This window comes from Argentina anserina, chromosome 3 (genome assembly GCF_933775445.1).
Source record: "Argentina anserina chromosome 3, drPotAnse1.1, whole genome shotgun sequence".
NCBI classification, from domain to species: domain Eukaryota; kingdom Viridiplantae; phylum Streptophyta; class Magnoliopsida; order Rosales; family Rosaceae; genus Argentina; species Argentina anserina.
Window position 1 is genome coordinate 5,516,706 of NC_065874.1, and position 20,782 is coordinate 5,537,487.

The 20,782-nt window shown below is 38.3% G+C and overlaps 4 protein-coding genes across 8 annotated transcripts; all 4 read left to right on the top strand.

Annotated features, from left to right (window-relative positions):
* The first annotated feature begins 706 nt into the window (after nt 1-706).
* On the top strand, nt 707-5,378 carry LOC126786256 (LRR receptor-like serine/threonine-protein kinase GHR1). Of its 3 annotated transcripts, XM_050512028.1 has the most exons (5): nt 707-738; nt 883-978; nt 1,347-2,599; nt 2,745-4,286; nt 4,509-5,378. In XM_050512028.1, the coding sequence occupies exons 3-5, from the start codon at nt 1,537-1,539 to the stop codon at nt 5,090-5,092; spliced, it is 3,189 nt and encodes a 1,062-aa protein (XP_050367985.1). In that variant the 5' UTR covers nt 707-738; nt 883-978; nt 1,347-1,536; the 3' UTR covers nt 5,093-5,378. The 3 variants fall into 3 exon arrangements, with proteins under 3 accessions (XP_050367985.1, XP_050367984.1, XP_050367983.1); XM_050512027.1 differs by lacking the exon at nt 707-738 and having other exon boundaries at nt 873-978; nt 1,320-2,599; XM_050512026.1 differs by lacking the exons at nt 707-738; nt 883-978 and having other exon boundaries at nt 1,217-2,599.
* Nucleotides 5,379-5,792: 414 nt separating this feature from the next.
* Nucleotides 5,793-9,063, top strand: LOC126788124 (probable 3-hydroxyisobutyrate dehydrogenase, mitochondrial). The gene is made up of 10 exons (XM_050514090.1): nt 5,793-5,995; nt 6,290-6,378; nt 6,567-6,681; nt 6,955-7,108; nt 7,285-7,367; nt 7,545-7,640; nt 7,771-7,913; nt 8,091-8,175; nt 8,426-8,505; nt 8,782-9,063. The coding sequence occupies exons 1-10, from the start codon at nt 5,888-5,890 to the stop codon at nt 8,867-8,869; spliced, it is 1,041 nt and encodes a 346-aa protein (XP_050370047.1). The 5' UTR covers nt 5,793-5,887; the 3' UTR covers nt 8,870-9,063.
* Nucleotides 9,064-10,762: 1,699 nt separating this feature from the next.
* LOC126786238 (small RNA 2'-O-methyltransferase-like) lies at nt 10,763-17,015 on the top strand. Its single transcript, XM_050512002.1, has 10 exons — nt 10,763-11,094; nt 11,945-12,232; nt 12,416-12,505; nt 12,587-13,056; nt 13,160-13,402; nt 13,568-14,514; nt 14,930-15,081; nt 15,162-15,278; nt 15,710-15,847; nt 16,398-17,015. Exons 2-10 carry the CDS (start codon nt 11,960-11,962, stop codon nt 16,833-16,835), a joined length of 2,868 nt encoding a protein of 955 aa, XP_050367959.1. The 5' UTR covers nt 10,763-11,094; nt 11,945-11,959; the 3' UTR covers nt 16,836-17,015.
* An 829-nt stretch (nt 17,016-17,844) lies between these two features.
* Nucleotides 17,845-18,848, top strand: LOC126786200 (putative germin-like protein 2-1). Of its 3 annotated transcripts, none has more exons than XM_050511952.1 (2): nt 17,845-17,972; nt 18,132-18,848. In XM_050511952.1, the coding sequence occupies exons 1-2, from the start codon at nt 17,852-17,854 to the stop codon at nt 18,668-18,670; spliced, it is 660 nt and encodes a 219-aa protein (XP_050367909.1). In that variant the 5' UTR covers nt 17,845-17,851; the 3' UTR covers nt 18,671-18,848. The 3 variants fall into 3 exon arrangements, with proteins under 3 accessions (XP_050367909.1, XP_050367911.1, XP_050367912.1); XM_050511954.1 differs by having other exon boundaries at nt 17,848-17,972; nt 18,141-18,848; XM_050511955.1 differs by having other exon boundaries at nt 17,848-17,972; nt 18,201-18,848.
* Nucleotides 18,849-20,782: the final 1,934 nt, after the last annotated feature.

Sequence of the window (20,782 nt, forward strand, 5' to 3'; positions counted from 1 at the left end):
ACTGATAAAGCAAACACACCATTTTTGTTATTTAGTGGAAGATGAGAAAGAAAACAACAATATACCACTGAGTGAATTTGTTGGCAGTTGGATTTTTCCTATCAACACCTTCTGAATCCACTATTCTATACTGAAAACTCTTGGCTTTGTCTAAGAGAGGACAAATTCACCATGCAAATGTTGAATCCATGACCACATTTCTTCATCTACTTTGGTGAGTTCTTGTGGTCCAACTGATCTACATACCCGCAAGTCACAGAACCCCTCTTTGTACTATAACAATCACAAGATGGAGACTGTAGATCAATGTAGGTTCTCCCCACGTGTCATGATCACGCGGTCCCCTTGCCACACCCCATCATTATGCTTCTACCAACTCCACCTCTAAGGGTCTTATCGGAACTCGAAGAATTGAAGACTGAAGAGAGACCCCCGGTCAAAAGGGAAGTGGTGGAGCCCCCTCAGTCCTACATGGCACTGACCTCACACTCCTCAATGCCCTTCTCCTCCTTAACTGGATTGAACAAACCTTTGACGTCCACCAGGAAAGTGAGATTCTTTTTTTCCCTTACTTTGGCGGGTAAGACCCTAATTTTAGCCCCAAAATCCCACTACATTTTCCCGCTTACTTTCTCAATTGTTGGGACAAAGCTTATTAGGGTTTTTGTTTAATCACCCAATACACAAAGTTTTGGTCTTTACTGTAGTGTCCTCACATGCCCCTATTAAAGCTCAAAGGTTTGGCCTTTTTCAGGGTTTTTGTTTTTCATTTTTCAATAAAGAAAACAGAGAGGGGTTTTGGGACTGTTAATAATCCAAAGGTACTTTCTTTAGGGTTTGTATGGTGAGATTGTTCATGGGTCCCCTTTACTTTTAATGCAGCCTGGTTGGTAATTTTGAAAACCCACTTTGAGCTTCTTCATGGGTTTTGCTGTAGCTGAACACTACTGAAGCTCTGTGTGAAGGAATGTGGAGGAGGTAAGGTGTTAAAAGCCCCCTTTGTAGATTTCATAGCTGTTTCAGATTTTGTTGCTATAAAGGTTGAGTTTTTATCGAGTGATAGGTTGAAAAGGGCCACATTGCTCTTAAAGATGGGATCTTTGTAGGGAAATGCTGTGTTTGTTGTAGATCTCTTAGGGTGACTCAGCTTGTTTTTTTTTTAATTTCTTACCATTTACTGCTTTGAGTTTCTGTTAGTCTGTGAGTTGGGTTTAGTGTGATATTGTTTTGGGGAAAGGAGAATCAGACCCTTATTGCTCTACAGCTCAAAGATTTGGTTATGGTTTTATGTGTGATTCCAAGTCATTGTTTTGATTTAGGAGCTGGGCCTTGTTGTTTTGGAACAGTCTGAAGATTTGTTGGGTTCCATTGGCTGTTTGGATTTCATAATTGAAAGTTTACAACTTCAGTAGCTGTTTCTCATTGTATTGAATTCGAAGGAAGCATTCTGGAAGTGTTGTTGTGCCTACTTGGATTGGTTAGTTGTGGAGAGTATCAAGTTTTTTTTTTCACTCTGTTCTAATTGATAAGACTAGTATGAGGCTGGGTGGGATTTTAGTGCTGTCCATATTTTTCGTTTCTGCAATGGGACAGCTTCCATCGCAGGACATATTGGCGCTGCTCGCATTCAAGAAGGGTGTCAAACATGATCCTACTGGTTTTGTGCTCAGTTCTTGGAATGATGAGTCCATCGACTTCAATGGTTGTCCTTCTTCTTGGAATGGGATTATATGTAATGGTGGAAATGTTGCTGGAGTTGTGCTTGATAATTTGAGTCTCTCTGCGGATGTAGACTTGAGTGTGTTCGCTAATCTGACGAAGCTTCTGAAACTTTCCATGGCCAACAATACGATATCTGGGAAAATTCCTGACAATATTGGAGACTTCACCAGCCTTGAGTTTCTTGACCTGTCGAACAATTTGTTTTCTTCATCCTTACCACCTGGAATTGGTAAATTGGGGAGCTTAAGGAACCTCTCATTAGGTGGCAACAACTTATCGGGCTCCATTCCAGATTCCATTTCAGGGCTTTCCTCAATCCAGTCGTTGGACTTAAGTCACAACTCCTTCTCAGGGCCGCTGCCATCTGCATTGACAAAGCTGTCCAGTCTGGTATCTCTAAATCTTTCTTCAAATGGATTTACCAAGAGCTTACCCAAGGGGTTTGATCTACTGTCAAGTCTAGATGTACTTGACTTGCATGGAAATATGCTTGATGGTCCTCTGGATAAGGTGTTTCTGATGGAAGCAACTGTCACTCACGTTGACTTTAGCGGCAATATGCTTACAAGTTCCGGTTCGCAGGAGCAAATGTTTCTACCTCGTCTTTCTGAGAGTATCAAGTACTTGAATCTATCCCACAACCAGCTTTCTGGGTCTCTAGTAGGTGGCAGTGAGCTTCAGATATTTGAGAACTTGAAGGTGTTGGATCTCAGCTACAACCAGCTGTCAGGAGAATTGCCTGGATTTAACTTTGTATATGACCTCCAGGTCCTCAAACTTAGCAACAACAGATTTACTGGAATTGTTCCTAATGGCCTTATAAAAGGAGATTCTCTTGTTTTAAGTGAATTAGATCTGAGTGGCAACAATCTCTCAGGTAATTTAACTGCCACTACTTTTGTTTCCGTGTTTACATGAAGTATTGCTTTACTTTCAATTAAAATGTAGTCTTTTTGTTCTGTTGTAGTTATTCTGGCTTATTGTGTTTTAGCATGCCTCTTATGTTGAAGTTGATCTCTCAGGATCAATCAATATGGTGACATCAACACTTCTGCGCAACCTTAATCTCTCCTCAAATGGGCTTACTGGTAAGTTGCCATTGCTTACTGGAGATTGTGCTGTACTTGATCTGTCCAAGAACAAATTTGAAGGAAATCTAACCAGGATGGTGAAATGGGGGAACATCGAGTACCTTGATCTGAGTCAAAATCTTTTGTCAGGACCCATACCTGATGTTACTCCACAGTTTCTGCGTTTAAATTATCTCAATCTCTCCCATAATTCTCTTAGTAGCTCTATAGCGAGTGTTATAACACAGTATCCCAAGATTAGTGTCCTTGATCTCAGTTCTAACCAGCTAGATGGCACAGTTCTGGCTGAGTTGCTAAGCATGCCTACCCTGCAAGAGCTCCACCTTGAAAATAATTTACTCACTGGGTCAATTAACATCTCATCTCCTTTGTTCAACCAATCAAATCTTCAGGTTCTTGATCTTTCTCAGAACCGGCTTAGTGGCTATTTTCCTGATCAATTTGAGTCACTGAATGGGCTTAAAGTGCTCAATATCGGAAGAAATAATTTTTCTGGCTCTCTGCCAACTTCCATCTCTGACATGAGCGCATTAAGCACATTAGACATATCGCAGAATCATTTCACAGGTCCTCTTCCAAACAACTTGCCAAACAGTCTTGTATTTTTTAATGCTTCATATAATGATCTCTCTGGGGATGTCCCAGAAAACCTGAGGAAGTTTCCAAGTTCTTCCTTCTACCCAGGGAATACACATCTGCGGTTCCCAGATGGTGGTCCTCCTGGGTCAAACAGTTCTGAGGCTAAACATTCAAAGAGGAAACCATTCAGCACACTTGTCAAAGTGATCATTATAGTTTCCTGTGTGGTTGCTCTCTTCATTCTTATTCTGTTGGCTATATTCGTTCATTACATCCGCATGTCAAGGAGAGTCCCATCAGAGCATACTGCAAGCAAAGATATCCATAAACGTGCTCCACCAAACCCCTCTGGCGCTCGAGGAGTAGAGAGTGCTGGTGCCTTGGTTGTTTCGGCTGGTGATCTTGTGGCTTCGCGGAAAGGAACATCATCTGAAGTTATCAGCCCTGGTGAAAAGCTCACAGCTGTAAGTGACTTCTCCCCTTCAAAGTTCTCTTGGTCCCCAGAATCTGGAGATTCCTATACTGCAGAAAACCTTGCCAGACTGGATGTGAGATCACCAGATAGATTGGTGGGAGAGCTTCATTTTCTTGATGAAACAATTGCATTAACACCTGAGGAGCTGTCAAAGGCTCCTGCTGAAGTTTTAGGGAGAAGCAGCCATGGCACTTCCTATAAGGCAACACTTGAAAACGGGCTGTTCTTAACGGTTAAGTGGTTGAGAGAAGGGGTGGCAAAGCAGAAAAAGGAGTTTGCCAAGGAGGCGAAGAAATTTTCCAATATGAGGCATCCAAATGTTGTGGGCTTGAGAGGATACTATTGGGGACCTACACAGCATGAGAAGCTTATTCTTTCAGATTATATCTCACCTGGAAGTCTTGCGAGCTTTCTTTATGGTAAGCAGCTTTCCGTTGCTGTCTTCAACCTCTATGTCATGCTATTATAGGGAATGAAACTTAATTAAGACTAATAGTGCATCCAGTAAGTTCCTGCTAAAATTGCATGAATTGTATTATAGATTTTATTCTGGATGTATAGCTAAGGTATATTTGTGTGTGCATTTTTTTATGTGTAATGCGCTCCAGTTTCATTTCTAATGAGCCTAAATTATTCTTCAGACCGACCAGGAAGAAAAGGTCCTCCATTGACCTGGGCCCGAAGGCTCAAAATTGCAGTTGATGTCGCACGTGGCTTGAACTATCTCCATTTTGATCGTGCTGTTCCACATGGTAACCTCAAAGCAACAAATATTCTGTTGGATGGGTCTGATCTGAACGCCCGAGTTGCTGATTACTGCCTCCACCGCCTCATGACACAAGCTGGCACCATTGAACAGATTCTTGATGCTGGTGTCTTAGGCTACCGTGCCCCGGAGCTGGCCTCTTCCAAGAAGCCACTGCCCTCCTTCAAGTCTGATGTTTATGCCTTTGGAGTGATTTTGTTGGAACTTTTAACTGGAAGGTGTGCTGGTGATGTGATCTCTGGTGAAGGAGGAGGGGCAGATTTGACAGATTGGGTGCGGTTGAGGGTCGCAGAAGGTCGTGGCTCAGATTGTTTTGATGCTACATTGGTGACTGAGATGAGTAATCCAGCTGCAGAGAAGGGAATGAAGGAAGTCCTTGGGATATCATTGCGGTGTATACGTTCTGTTTCTGAGAGGCCAGGTATTAAGACTATATACGAGGATCTCTCTTCCATATAGTGTAGTTTGTCCTAAAGTTAGTTTATCTGAACATGTTCCTTTCTCGGGAGGTATATAATATCTCATTGGCCTCCATTTTGTAACTTTCGGGGTTACTAGTTTGATCGGCTTATTGAATCTACCATTGTACTAATGGTGCATGATTCAAAGGGTGCAATTCTTTTTTTACTTTGTATGCCTTCCATGATTTTCACTGCCGCATCTTTGCAAGGGCCTAATGAAGAATGTGATTGTAGAGAGGCCTTGCAAAGTAGCGGATGGTTTTGCATTAAATAGATTACAATGTTTATGGTCCGTTGGAGCATACTTTTTGATTGTCCAAGTCCTACTACCATTGTATCTGCTATTGTAAGCAACTTCAGTCCAAACTCTAAAAGTACACCATAAGCAGCAATCTTTGCCCGGATATCTATGATTACAAAGTGAAATTTCATATGTCCATCATGGAGTTGCCAGAGAGTAAATCTGCAATGCTTCCTATCAACATAGACAGAAGCGAAAGTTGTATGGTATTTCTGAGTATGAGATTATTACATTATACGGTGTTTAAAAAAAATACAAAAATAAGTACGCTCTATGTCTACAAAGCATACATAGCTGGATGAGCATTTCATCTGAAAAGAAAATGCTTCTTAAGATAAGGGTAATATTTAAACACGTGACAGAGACAAAGATTTCTTGTTTGCTTTTTCATTCTAACCAAAGCTCATAGCTGTCTGTGTTATATCACTCCATATGATTAGCACGTTTTGCAAGTAGTGAGTGATCATTAGACTGAGATACTGCGAGGTAAGCATGGCAGTCATGTACAAAGTGAGGTCACTGCTTAATCTATCCAGATGTATTTGCAGAAGGATTCTACCGAGGAAATTTTACTCGGCACAAGGCTCGTCCCAATTTGAGGTAAAGCTTCGATCTTTATCGTTTTTTAACTAGTAGATACAGTTTCTCTGAAGACCAAGACCCAGTATAGTTTTGACTAGAAGTGCTTTAAGGTATCCGATGATAATTCCTTACTGGGTATGTGAGAGAACTGAGTTGCTGGGAGCATATGATATATTATATATCTGTTGTGACTTGTGAGTATTCTAAGTCTAACATAGATTCAAGTAATTGATTATGTTTTGGAGATTCCAACTGTTTTTGAACAATTTTGTTGCTCCAGTGAGTTGATAGTGCTTAAATGATGGTTTGCAGACTGTCGGGTTTATAGGACTGGGAAACATGGGATCCAGAATGGCAAACAATCTAATAAAGGCGGGATATCAAGTAGCTGTTCATGACATGTAATCTACTTGAATCTATTCTACTAAATCTTTGGACCTCATATATCCAATTAGTTTAATCTGCAAATTATTAGTATAATAACATGTGAATCACTATAAGTTGTATACATTTATCTTCAAGGTGACCATTGAACGTACTAGGTGTGAAGTAATCAAGTAATGAGGCCACTTTGCATTTGTGTTTTCAGAAACTGCAATGCCATGAAAAAGTTCTTTGATATGGGAGCTGCAACGAAAGATACACCTTTTGAAGTTGCAGAAGTTAGTGATGTTGTAATCACGATGCTCCCTACCTCATCTCATGTGAGTTTTGTAATCCATACAATCTTATGGAAACACTGTATTTTGCCTATGATGTAGTGACATGAATCACATGATCTTCCATATATTAGGAAGCTTGAGACAGACCTTTGTCAACTTTTTATTCAGTGCCACAAAAGCATCACCTTTATATTTCATCTGTGATGCCTTGTAGACTAACATATGAGAGTATGAAAGAGTAGTAAAGCCATTTTGAGGTGTTCAGCTTCCAAATCTGTGACTTCATAATGGACACTTTTTTGTTTCCACATGCAGGTACGGGATGTTTATACTGGACCAAATGGTTTACTTTATAGGGAGAATTTGCGGCCACGGTTATTCATAGATTCATCAACTATTGATCCACAAACATCAAGAAAGCTTTCTACCATTGTCTCTCACTGCACTCTAAAGGAACAGAAAGGAAAAGGTACAATATCAGATTCTCATTTGACTATTTGAATATATAATTTTAGATATTGAATGGTTGAAGTTGCGGAAGGCAACGGTTTTATGTGTTGATACTTGATAGTTGATACATATGAAAGAGCGTCTTTTATGAGTTCAATTGTATCCTCTATATAACCAGACTTGTAATTTTGTTAGATCATTGGAAGAAGCCTGCCTTGCTGGATGCTCCTGTATCTGGAGGTGTCCTTGCTGCGGAAGCTGGGACTCTTACTTTCATGGTATTTTTTATATATTGCAATCCCATTTTTGTAGACTTGGATGCAGTTTGGGGTTCTGCTTCGTTCAGTGATATATGTGTATAGACTAGATATATGCTTCCAGAAGGCAACAAGGCTTGTGATTAGATTGATGTTTTCTAAGCTGTGAGTATTGATGAAGAGATGACATGTGTCAAGGTTGGTGGATCCAAGGAAGCTTATGCGGCAGCTACACCCTTGTTCCTTTCAATGGGGAAGAACACAGTTTATTGTGGTGGAGCAGGAAATGGTTCAGTAAGTTACATCATTTACTACATCAAATATACAGTATCTTCAGCTCATTCTGAGCAATTCATACTTAGTTCTTAGACGACCTGGATAATCTGCGGAGTAATTGAACTCTTTATCTGTTTGCTATATATAGGCTGCAAAGATCTGCAATAATCTGGCACTGGCTATCAGTATGATTGGCATCTCAGAATCACTTGCTCTTGGTCAATCTCTAGGAATATCTGCCAGTACTCTAACAAAAGTGTTTAACTCTTCCAGTGCTCGCTGTTGGAGCAGGTATTCTTGAGTATACTGTAAATTCTGGTTTAGGACATTCCATTCATTTGTATAATGTCTCTCCCGACACATATATATGTAGCATCTTCATCTTTTTAGCTCATATTTGGGAAAATTTGTGTTTGCATCTGGTTTATAATGCCTAATATTACGAATATGGCATTCAATGCATGACAGCGATAGTTATAATCCAGTTCCAGGAGTGATGGAAGGGGTTCCCTCATCGAGGGACTATGACGGTGGATTTGCATCCAAACTTATGGTAAGTTAACTAGTTTGATCGAGTTCATAATTTTTTCTCGAGTTAGTTTAGGGCCTTTGTAGTAGTAGCATAGTACAGGTGTGTGTACCTGCTCAAACACACATTTATGTAGGAACAGGTTTTCTGCCGTTGTAGAACCCATTATTACATACATGCATGTGCCCACTTGAAGGTCCCTGTAACACTTCTACAGTGTGTTGCTTAATCATTTGGAATAGGGTACTGAGGTGAGAGCTTATCGTGATTGCAGGCTAAAGATGTAAATATTGCTGCAACATCAGCCAAAGAGGTTGGTCTACGATGCCCGTTGACATCCCAAGCACAAGAGATGTAAGTCCCTCTTCTTTTCTGAGCCTAAATCACAGTTATCAGTCACTTTGTCTTCGAAGTTTGCATTTCATCGTTACATTGGTGTCTAGTAGCTAAGGTTTAAATTGTAGCTTTTTCTTGAATGAGAGTCCAGCCAAAGATTGATAAAAGCTTTCATTGGCATCCAGAATTCAACTTAGGTGCTAAAACTGGTAAAGGGGATAGTAATGGACGATAATTACATCCTTTCTCTATCAGATAGTAATGATATAATTTATGTATTGATGTCTTCTGCAGATATAGGGAGCTCTGTGAGGATGGGCATGAAACAAAGGACTTCTCCTGCGTATTTCGCCATTACTACTCTGGCAAGAATGATGCTTAATCTGACTGTTGTAAATGTATGGTACTTGGTATTAGATAAATAGAGCTGTGCTACTGTCAGTGGAGTAAATGAACGAAAGATCTTTTATATTCCTTTGGGATCAAATGATCAATGCAATCACAGTTTATTTTCCATGATTTACAGAAGAAATGCACATTATGCAATGCATGAATCAAGGTTTTGGAATTCATCTTCATTTTGGTGCAAGAGGTTCTTGATTCAAATTTTCTAGTCCCAATGCACATTGGTGTCCCCGGATGAACGGAAGAATGAAAGAATAAAATGATGACTCTTTATAGAAAACTTTTTAAACAAGTGGAATGATCCTGGTAAAATCAAACACTTGACCTATTTCACACAAAACAATTTCAATTTGAGATTTGTTTTCTTGCGGTCATCGAGTAACGTCATTGTTTCCTTGCAGTCATCATATAACGTCAATAACCTATTTTTTCACACATACCTTATCAGTAGAAACACCCAAACTTCACATTCATTGAATCATTGTCCTTTACAACTCTTCATTCTCAATTCTAATCCTAGTGTGCAAATGCGAGCTTGTCAAATATAAATTACCTTAAACTGCACATTCACTGTGTTCAACGACTATTCATTCTCTAGTTATGTGGTTACACACTATTGTAAATTTGTAATGACTTTTCGATTTCCAGAGTTCAAATATGCGCTTTGTGCCATTATATTAAGAGAAGTAGACTTATTGAGAAAGTAATTACCCTATAACTCTGTTTTTTTTAGAAGAGTTTTTTTCACCAAGAGTCCCTCAACTCTGGTGTACCTACCAATGTGATACATCAACTCTTAATCGTACCAATGCGATACCCAGACTCTAGTATTGCTATCATTGAAATACTTCCATCAGTTTTTTTCAACTTCTCCGTCATCTTGGTGACGTGGCAAGTACGTGAGGCCCACAAAGAGGGTTAAAAGATAAAATTAACCTCATCTGAGAGGAGCAATGTTTTTCCCGCCCTTTATCTTGAGAAAGACACCCAACAATTTCAATTTTGGCGCCAATTTTCCCTCCATACTCCTTAATTTGTGTCTCTTATCTAAACTAAAGAACTACCACCAACCAGTCGACCACAATCTGATAAAACCTAGATCAATCTCATTTTCTATTTTTACCCTAGCACTTGTTAAACTAACAGAATAAATATAGAAATTTATATGGAACATCTCATTTCCACAATCTCATAAGAATATAGAAACACATAACTTAACGAAATTCAAATACATGTTTAAGTACCATTAGTTGCCACTTTTTATGTTGATCTGCCATGATTTTTGCTTGTAAGAACTAATGGTACTTAAACATGTATTTGAATTTCGTGAAGTTATGCGTTTCTATATTCTTATGAGATTGTGGAAATGAGATGTTCCATATAAATTTCTATATTTATTCTGTTAGTTTAACAAGTGCTAGGGTAAAAATAGAAAATGAGATTGATCTAGGTTTTATCAGATTGTGGTCGACTGATTGGCGGTAGTTCTTTAGTTTAGTTAAGAGACACAAATTAAGGAGTAGGGAGGAAAAATTGGCGCCAAAATTGGAATTGTTGGGTGTCTTTCTCAAGGTAAAGGGCGGGAAAAACATTGCTCCTCTCAGATGAGGTTAATTTTGTCTTTTATCCCTCTTTGTGGGCCTCACGTACTTGCCACGTTACCAAGATGACGGAGAAGTTGAAAAAAAACTGACGGAAGTACTTCAATGATAGCAATACTAGAATCTGGGTATCACATTGGTACGATTAAGAGTTGAGATATCACATTGATAGGGACTATTGGTGAAAAAAACTCTTTTTAGAATTACCTATAACTTAACAAAGAAGCTCCTCAGACCATGATGATTTTTGAAGAGGGTCAAAAGTAGAATTTAGCAAAGAGAAGACTCCTCAGACCACAAAACAGCAAAGAGAAGCTCCTTCCGAAGGAAGTCGGGACCAAACGAAGAAGGTTCGACTTAGACAGTTCTTCGACCCCACTATGTCCAAAGTTTCATGTTCATGATAAACAACCACTTTCCCTCCTTTCTCTTTATATATTCACAAACAAAAACAATTCCCCAACAAATTCCACCAGAACACACAAAACTCGCTTCCCCCCTTAGGACAACCCCACACTGACCTAAACTACCCCCATAACCCACTTCTCTCAGTCTCTCAGTTTCTCTGTCTAAAAACTTTGAAAGCTGTTAGTGCAGAAAGGTACGACCTTTACTCTTCTCTTTGATTCTATTACCATTATTCTGGTGTGTTTACATTATCATCAGCATTTTCTTTTGGTTTTCTGATTTGGGTTTGTCTTCAATTTGTGAACTGATTTTTGGTTTTGCTTGGTTTTTCTGTGTGAACTGGATGCTTTATTTACTGGGTTTGGCTCTTGCTTCGAAACCCATTTCGTTTCACTGCTTAGTTTCACTTTTCGGCTACTTTTTGATCGAATTTCTTCCTGCATTGCTTTGTGTTCTGTAATGGTTAGTTGAAAGGTTCAACCTTTTTGTTATGTATTTCTTATTCGATCATCATGGAGGGACCAAATATTTTGGAACCAAAAAAAAAAAAAACAAACTAAATTGGGTGATCAGAAGTTGGGATTTGTTGGAGTTCAAGTTGGGAACAGAAAAGACTGTTCTTTTCTTATATTTTTGCTTGTTTTAGTTTTGATATAGAGTTATTTGTTATTGGTTACAATTGATACAGAGTTATTTGTTTTGGGGATGATCGTCATTCATATTGAAAGCAATGCCATTTTAAATTTCATTCACGTTTATAAACCTGTAGCTTGATCGGCCGTGTTCGAGTTTCTTTTTGCATATTTTCTATATCCTACCTTGTTTATCCTAAAACTTGATCGTCTTTTGAATGGCTTGAATGAGTGAGATAAAGTGCCAATCGAACAAGTACATGGACGTTTGTTTTTGGATTATCTAGTTGTTTTAAGGATCATATAGTAATATAGTGTCGTGTACACAATTATTAACATAAATGGATACGGTTTCCTCCGAGTCTTTTTCATATAGGAGTCCATATCTAACACTTTGGAAGCCTTTTGTAGATCTGTTGGTTGCTCATGGAAACTGAAGGAGCCTCATCTGTCACAGTTCGAAAGAATACACAGACACCTAAGGCTATTATACACGAAAAGTTTGGTGCCAATGCTTGCTATACACTTGAGGAAGTGCATGAGTCTGCTGAAAATGGATGTCCAGGATTAGCCATTGTGCAGAAAGGCCCTTGCCTTTACTGCTGTACCTTGAAGCTTCCGGAAATTACTGTTGTATCTGGGAAGTTTAAAAAGAAGAAGGATGCTGAACAGGCTGCTGCTGAGTTGGCTTTGGAAAAGGTGTGGTTGAATATAAATTAATAATCATTATGTTCGATGTCAGTGAATATGAATATTATCGAACGATGTCATAAGTGTTGCTTCCAAAGTTGTCCCTGTAGAAGTACTCTTAAAAACTTTTTTTTTTGGGTTTTTTAACCATCTTATGGCTATTGTTGGTAATCATTTATTCCATTTCTGCAGCTGCGCTTTAATCCTGCCGCAAAAAGGTCCTCTCTTCCAGAAACATGGGATGGCTTAGTTTCCCAAGTCAAATATCTATTTTCAGACGAGGTTTGTAGTCCTTGAGCACATACATGTTCAAACTTTATAAATTATGGCTCAAACCTGCCCCTGTATGTTTCATTGTTACAGTTCCTTTCATCTCTTCATCCGCTGGGAGGTCATTTGAGAGCAGCTTTGCAAAGAGAAGGTCATCGCGCTGGCTTCGTCCCTGCTTGTGCCTTAGCCGTCTTTGACGCAACACTAAATAATTTGTGCAAATCCATTGATCCTAAGGTGGAATTAGATCCCTTCTTAATTATATCATATGTTATAAGGGCAGCTGCTAGATTATCTGGATATATTGCTAGTTCAGAGGAAGAGCTCTGGATTAGGAGGGAAAATCCATACCCTCCTGAAATTATAGAGTTATCTTGTATCCAGCCAATTCCAAACAAATCAGGCTGCCCTGAAATTCTTATGGTTGAAGCCATAATTATACCCTGTTCACTGGAGAAGACTGTTGAAAGGGTTATCCTTAATCTTACATCTTCTGGTTATTACCTGGATGCTATTGCTAAACAACTTGGGTTGTTGGAAGCTTCAGACCTTATGATCTCAAGGTATACGGGCGGTTAACCCTGAAAATTTTGGAAGACATAGATCTGTAATTGTCTGTGCTAAATGAGTGATGCATATTTTCATGGATTCTTTGACAATTGACAGGCCTATAGGTAAGGCTTCTTCTGAGACAAGGCTGCACTTTGCTGCTCCAAAGCAATCTCTGTTGGATATTTCTTCAGATGCTCATTCCAAAGAAGTTTGTAGCTTTGAAGGATCTTCAAATGCAAGAGCAAGTTACTTGTCTGGTCAAAATATATATGGTGATGCTATATTGGCAACGATTGGCTACACATGGAGATCCAAGGACCTTTTCTATGAAGATGTATCTTTGAAATCATATTACAGGTCTTCTTTAACTTTAGCTACATCAAAGTCTGCTTTTTATTTTTTCACCCCCCAATAATTTGAAAAACACATAGCAAATATGAATTACTCCCTTTCGTGCGTCATTTTATTTTTAGGTGCAAATTAGATTGTATAATTTGGTCTTACTTGGATGTGGTTCGGCAGGATGCTTATTGGCAAGACACCAAGTGGACTTTACAAGCTGTCCAGAGGGAAAATACTTGCAGCCGAGTTACCTTTGGCATTTACTACAAATGCAAAATGGAAAGGTTTGTTACCAAGGGAGATACTATGTACATTCTGTCGTCAGCATCGGCTTTCTCAGCCTATCTTCTCTACTTTGAGTCTAGAAGAATCATCTGACTCGTCACAATCACACAAGAAGTTAAGGGTGACAGACTTGGGTGTGAAAGACACAGAACATGCAAATGGTTGTGTTGTTGCTACTGGTGCAAATGAAACAGTAAAATCTGGAGGTAGCTTCAGCTGTGAACTAAAAGTACATTCGAAATTTCAGGATTTGATTTTAGAATGCTCACCAAAAATTTCTTTCAGAATGCAGAATGATTCTGTCCAAAATGCTTCTTTGAAAGTTCTATTATGGTTAGATATATATTTTACGGATCCAAATGTGTCGTTTGAGACATTAAAGGCTTCTGCTGATGACCTTGACATTAGATTTGAACCAAATTTTTTTGTTGAAGCATTTAAGCTTTGCCAATTTTTTCGTAATGTTGGTCATAGTGAGATTGAAGAAGGCAAATTAGTAAATTCGAACTCAGTGAATGTACCAAAATCTCTCTCTGGACAAGGACTTCATTCGCTGATTATAGAAGGCCCTGATTCTGGTGTTTGTCCATCCAATGGGTCCTTATCATGTGTGAGTTATTCTGCATCTCTTGTGACTGAAGAGCATATGAAAGAACAACTGGAAAGCAGTGACGACTTTGAGTTTGAGATAGCATCTGGAGCTGTGAATCCGCATCTTGAATCAGTTCTCATTCAGATGTCTGTCGGTCAGTCTGCTTGTTTCTTTATGGATCTGCCCCCTCAAGATTTGATTTTTGCTGCAGCTGATGATTCTGCAAGAATGTTTTCCTTATTGTCTTCAAGTGAGTTGCTTATTTTCTATGTTAAATGTCTATAAAGAGCACCCAAATAGCCAGATTCTCCCAGAAATTTATGAAAATAATTCTAGCTTAAATTGAGGGTTTCTTAAATTTTGCATTATGTGTGAGAAAAACATTTCATGGAATAGAGAGTGAGAGTTATTTTATCAGCATTAGCCATGATCAGTAATAATTAAATTCATGATCTTAACATTGAGCCGCTATCAATAATTTCATCAGATCTGTTGGACGTTTTGGACCTGCAAAGACAAGTAATTAGGAAAGAGTAAAACCTTGTTATTGATTCTCATTATAGGTATCAGTGCTTGATTTTTGTTCATGTTACAATTCTTTTGGGAAGAATTTATGTTTCGAGATATGAAAGAAGGTTCATTTGATTGGTGTTGTTGTTCTTCAGAAACCTGCTGCTTGGAGTTCACTATAAGGTTGTTGCGGGTAATAGAACCTTTGGAGGACAGAATGGAGCACGCCTTTTTCAGCCCTCCACTATCAAAACAGCGAGTGGAGTATGCAGTGCAAAGCATCAGAGAATCTTGTTCTGCTACTCTGGTGAATGGGTTGCTATTCTCTTTCGACTTTACACTAATTAAACGGGGCATTCAGTTTTATGTCCTTGTTGGTTGTTGCAGGTTGACTTTGGATGTGGCTCTGGTAGTTTGTTGGATTCCCTGTTAAATTACCCAACTTCTCTGGAAAAAATTGCTGGTGTGGATCTTTCACAAAAGAGTCTTACCAGTGCAGCAAAGGTCTGAACCATAATACAACCTTTGATGTTTTCATATATAAGATTTATTTGCTTACTATAATACATTCGGTGTATCTATCTATTCATTAATTAGCTGCCTGAAATAGAAAATAGTATTATGCTTGATAGATTTGGCTGCCTAGTATATATGGATTCTAAATATTATTACCAGAAAGCTTGGTGTTTTTAAGGTACTCAGGGAATGTATGCTTTCCCAATACACATAATAAACACTTTGTCAAAACTTAAAAAAATTGATGTGTATTGATATTGCAAGCTTTTAGAGTTGTTTTACTTAGGCTGTAAATGATCCTTTGTTTATATTCTAGCTGGTTTCACTTGTTTGTTTGTTTGTTTGTTTGATGTTTCTACAATAAAGTTCATCTAGTTAACTACTTGGCGGTGATTCTTAATTTTCTATTATCATTGCAGATACTTAATACCAAATTAAGCTCAACTTCAGATGTTGATATCTCATCTACACCCCTAAAATCTGCAATTCTCTATGATGGTTCAGTTACAGATTCTGATTCTAGATTGTGTGGGTTTGATATCGGCACTTGCTTAGAGGTAATAACTTATGCCCATTCTTCTATGATCTTGTCAATGTGGATTGTTATCTACTTTGCACTGAAAAAAGAAACAACATATCAAGAAATGAACTTCGTTTATTGAAAGCCTTGTGGTATTCGGGCCTCACTCTATATGAAAGTTGTTTCCTCTTATCTCTGCCCATCTGTACTTTTTAACTTGAACATCTGTCCTCGACTTATCTTTTCATTACAACTTGAAGACTTTAGATATCTCTATATTCTTTCATGTGCATATGTATATATGATGATCCATATTGTGGATGTGAATTGTGATATGTCCACCAGACCCAAAGTTGAGGGGAAATATCTAACTTGAAGAAGAATAGATTCTTGAAAATAATTACTTATATAGAGAGGAGTTCAAAAGTTATCTTTATGCGAATTTCAAATATTTGTTTATAAGAATAATTTCGGTCACCATGTCCATTAATCACTGTATTTGTGAAGGATCTTGTTTGTCCCGAGTCTTAAATCACTTGTCCTGTTTTTTAGCAATTGGTTATTGATATTGACTCTGAAAACCCTAGGTAATTGAGCATATGGAGGAAGATCAAGCGCATCTCTTTGGCAATGTGGCACTCAGTTATTTTTGTCCTAAGATACTTATTGTGTCAACTCCAAACTATGAATATAACGTCATACTACAGAAGTCTACTCTATCAACCCCAGAAGATGATCCGGATGAAAGAAGTGAATCACAACCTTGTAAGTTTCGTAACCATGATCACAAATTTGAGTGGACGAGAGCACAGTTCAATTGCTGGGCAACTGAATTGGCCACAAGGCACAACTACGATGTTGAGTTCAGTGGGGTTGGTGGATATGGTGATGAACCAGGTTTTGCTTCCCAGATTGCTGTTTTTAGACAGAGAACCATACCTCAGGAAGATCATCCTGAAGAAATCCCAGATTCAGAACATCCTTACCAAGTTATTTGGGAATGGACTAGTAACGATAGGTCATGATCTGCACTGTAAAAGAGAAGTCTTTATGTAACATATTATCCCATGAATGTGAGCTTTATCTTGGCTGCTGCCTTTCATGGATCATAGTTTTAGTTAAGAATCATAGAAAGTGGAAGTTGCAACAGTATCAACTAGAAATAGTTCAAGGACTCAAGTTATTGATATCCAATCTCATGACAATCGTATGTTTTTATTACCTACTGAATGTGCCCTAAAACGTTTACAGGTTTTCTTATGTAGAGTAACTTTTCATCTTCTGTGTTTTGTGCTGGTAATGATACGGAACATGAACTAATGAGTTTCAACTTACAAAATAAGAGATTGTGTAATGCAACTCAATGAAGTTCTCACGAGTATATTCACCGATTTTAGTTTTCATATAAGAGACACTTCCATTCCTTCAATTACAAATGGACACACCTAAAGACATAGAACTGATAATCTGACCATATCAGCTCTAGCCGGAGCAGTGTGCAAACAAATAGAAAGGGGTTTGCGTTCAGTGAGTTCTTACTAGAACTTCAGAATCTGTCAAACGGCTACTGATAGATTTTCATAATTTTATAACTCTCTTTACCATTTTCATACTAATACATATCCTCAGTGAACCCAATCAGTAAAACTGCACGTACACATATATATATATATATATATATATATATATATATATATATATATATATATTTTAGCATGAGGCTTTGGCTTGATGTGTTTAAAGTATGCAAGATGAGTTTCTTAATGCATATTCAGTTATTCACATGGAATAGAAAAGTAAGAAACATAATTTGGACTTGACGCTAAATTTAGCTCCTCTAAAACTTTCAGAACTTTTCTATTGTCTATAACTCAAGGCCGGCAGCTAAATCTAGTCAGTGTTTGGTTCACGTTCAGAACTCATTAGCTACTTCTACTCATCTCTATAAATAACCAAGTCCCTAACCGATTAGTTCACACTCTCAATCCTCTTAATCTTTCAATAGCAAGTAACTTCATCATCTGTTATATACAACTCTATAATGGCAAACCAAATTTTGGTATTGGCAGTCTTGACCATGACATCATTGACATGTACTCTGGTCATTGCATTTGAGCCTAGTCCATTGCAAGATTTCTGCGTAGCTGACACGACTAGCTCAGGTTAGTTTCAAAAACTGGTTTTCGTTCGTTCATGAATGCTGAACTGTATGCTGTAATTTGCATATACTAACATGTATGTTCGTCGATCCAGAGTACATCCTACTGACCTACTGTACGTACTTAACTTTTATTTTGGTACATATATTTTGTGCATCACAGTACCAAGAGTGAATGGCCTACCTTGCTTGGACTCCAAGCTAGCGCAAGCCGACCATTTCTTCTTCGGAGGGCTTCACATTGCCGGAAATACCTCAAACCCTCTCGGAGTTAGAATCACCCCAGTCAATGTGGCCCAAATTTCAGGACTCAACACCCTCGGAATCTCACTGGCCCGCATTGACTATGCACCGTGGGGTGTTACCCCTCCTCACACCCATCCTCGTGCCACCGAAATTCTAACAGTCTTGGAGGGCACTGTTGCTGTTGGGTTTGTGACTTCTAATCCTGACAACAAGCTCATTTCTAAGGTGCTTAACAAGGGTGATGTGTTTGTTTTCCCTGTGGGACTAGTTCACTACCAGCAAAATGTGGGTAATGGAACTGCAGTGTCACTCTCCTCTCTGAGCAGCCAAAACCCTGGAGTCATCACAATTGCTAATTCAGTTTTTGGAGCGAATCCTTCAATTTCGGATGATGTTCTGGCCAAGGCTTTCCAGGTGGACAAATCCATAATTAGTGATCTTCAAATAAAATTTTAGATGATCTTGTAGAAGAGAGATTTGAATTTGTATCATTATTCAGTACTATGTAGTACCTACGTACCTACCCTTTCGTTTATGTCTCTGATTTTGCTTTGATGAGTACTCAGAAGTCAGAACTTAGATTAGTAATAGTCTGTACCCTAATCTCCTCGAAAATGTGTGTACTGTACTTTGAAAGAGTCCTCAATGAAAAGTAGTTTGTGTATAATGTGCTCATTTTTCGGGTATAATGTGCTTGCCTTGCCGAACTTAATTAATGGTACTAAACTTGACCGTGTCATCAGTTGAATTTGAGGATTTTGATTCATGATTTTCTTCTGTTAATTTAAATAATTTCTAGTTTACCAGAAGATGGTTCTAGTATTCACACAGTGCATATCATTGAATCATTGATGCACGTGTATACGTACGCCAATTGTTTAGAACGTTAGATTACAGGGACTACAGTAAAATTAAAAACGGCCGGATGATGCTACTAGTTTACATAGATATGACAGTTTAAGAGAGAACATCAGCATGCTAACTTAATTTGGTTTGGAAGATCAGAGGCGTTCTTATGTTATGTCACACGTCAATTATATTGATAAGAAAATAATCTATGCCGTACCGCATTGTATTTTTCATTTTCACAAACCTCAAAATTAAGGACAATTTCGTTTTGGTTACTATTCACTTGCCACATAAAAAGTCTAAAACAAATATTATAGTAAAGTTAATTTACTAGCTTTGGATATACAACTGAGCTCTACAAGGGCCGGCCGGCACAGCCTGGTTATTGTTACTTTGCATTAGTTCACCAATGTCAATCTGTAAATCACAATGTCAAGTGTACTATATATATATATATATATATATATATATATATATATATATATATATATACACGTGTGTGTGTAAGTTCACTAAGTTGCTGGTTAATCTCTTCCTAGAAACCGGCCAACTGAATCCTTAGCTAGCTCTCTCTCTCTCTCTCTCTCTCTCTCTCTCTCTCTCTCTCTCTCTTGATGGATACATCAATGGCGGCACCCTCTGAAACGTTCAGTTTGAAGATGCACTCTTTCAGCAACGACAACACGACGCAAAGCACGACGGCGACCCTCCAAATCCGAATTACACATAAGAGCCTTGTCCATGTCCAAACTTACAAAAACGTTCTTGTTGGTGGTGGTCTCACTTTTGTCCACGAGGTTAAAGTATCTCCGGTGGAGACCAGCGACCGCTTTGCAATGCCGCCACACGTCATAGCTTTGTCCCCAATGCGGCGGCGCTGCATCCTCAAGGCGCTAGCGAGTGTAAGCATTGACAGGTCCCTATGCGAGTGCTTGGCACCTTCATTGGAGAAGTACATCGTTCAAGAGGCGGAGAGTAATGGATACAAGGGCTTTGGGGTAGTGGCTGAGCTTGAAGTCACAAAAGTTTATGGTCATAAGCATAAAATGGCGGCAAAAACTCCATCTCATTTACTACGGCGACGTCAAGTTTCTAAACTTGATGTCCATGATCGTGAAATGGTATGTGGTATGATGGCTGCTTCTGATCACCCAAAAAAGATCGTATGATAGCAAGTAAATTAACTAGAGCATATTTGCACATTTATGTAACAAACGTTGTACTGGCTAGTAAACATAACCCAATAGTAAACGAATTCGTGGGACTTTGCAAGTATTGAGTTTGTTTCCTAGCGGAACATCATTTAGATTCTTAATATACTAGCCTCATAACATACTTTGTGTGTGCTATATTTAGTTCTTTTTGTTCTAACAGAAATTGTAAAAAAAAAACATGATAGTTATGTTTCTCCTTCTATTTTTTCTTTTCACTTTTATATTTTTCAAATTACAATTATATTCTTCAAACTATAGTCAGATAGATTTTAGAGTTTAATAAACCCCAGATAATTTGTGTAGTTCAAAAATTTAACCAGTTAACATGTCGACTCTCCTTCTTATTTTATTAATAGAAGATATATGAGAGCTTTTGCTCATAGCCTCATACAAATATAAGTTAGAGAAAATTAACATCTTGCAAACTACAAGTACTGCTCGGATTTGTTAGTATTTTGATTTAAATCAGGACGTGAGGTTTATATCTAAATATCACTTTTTCATT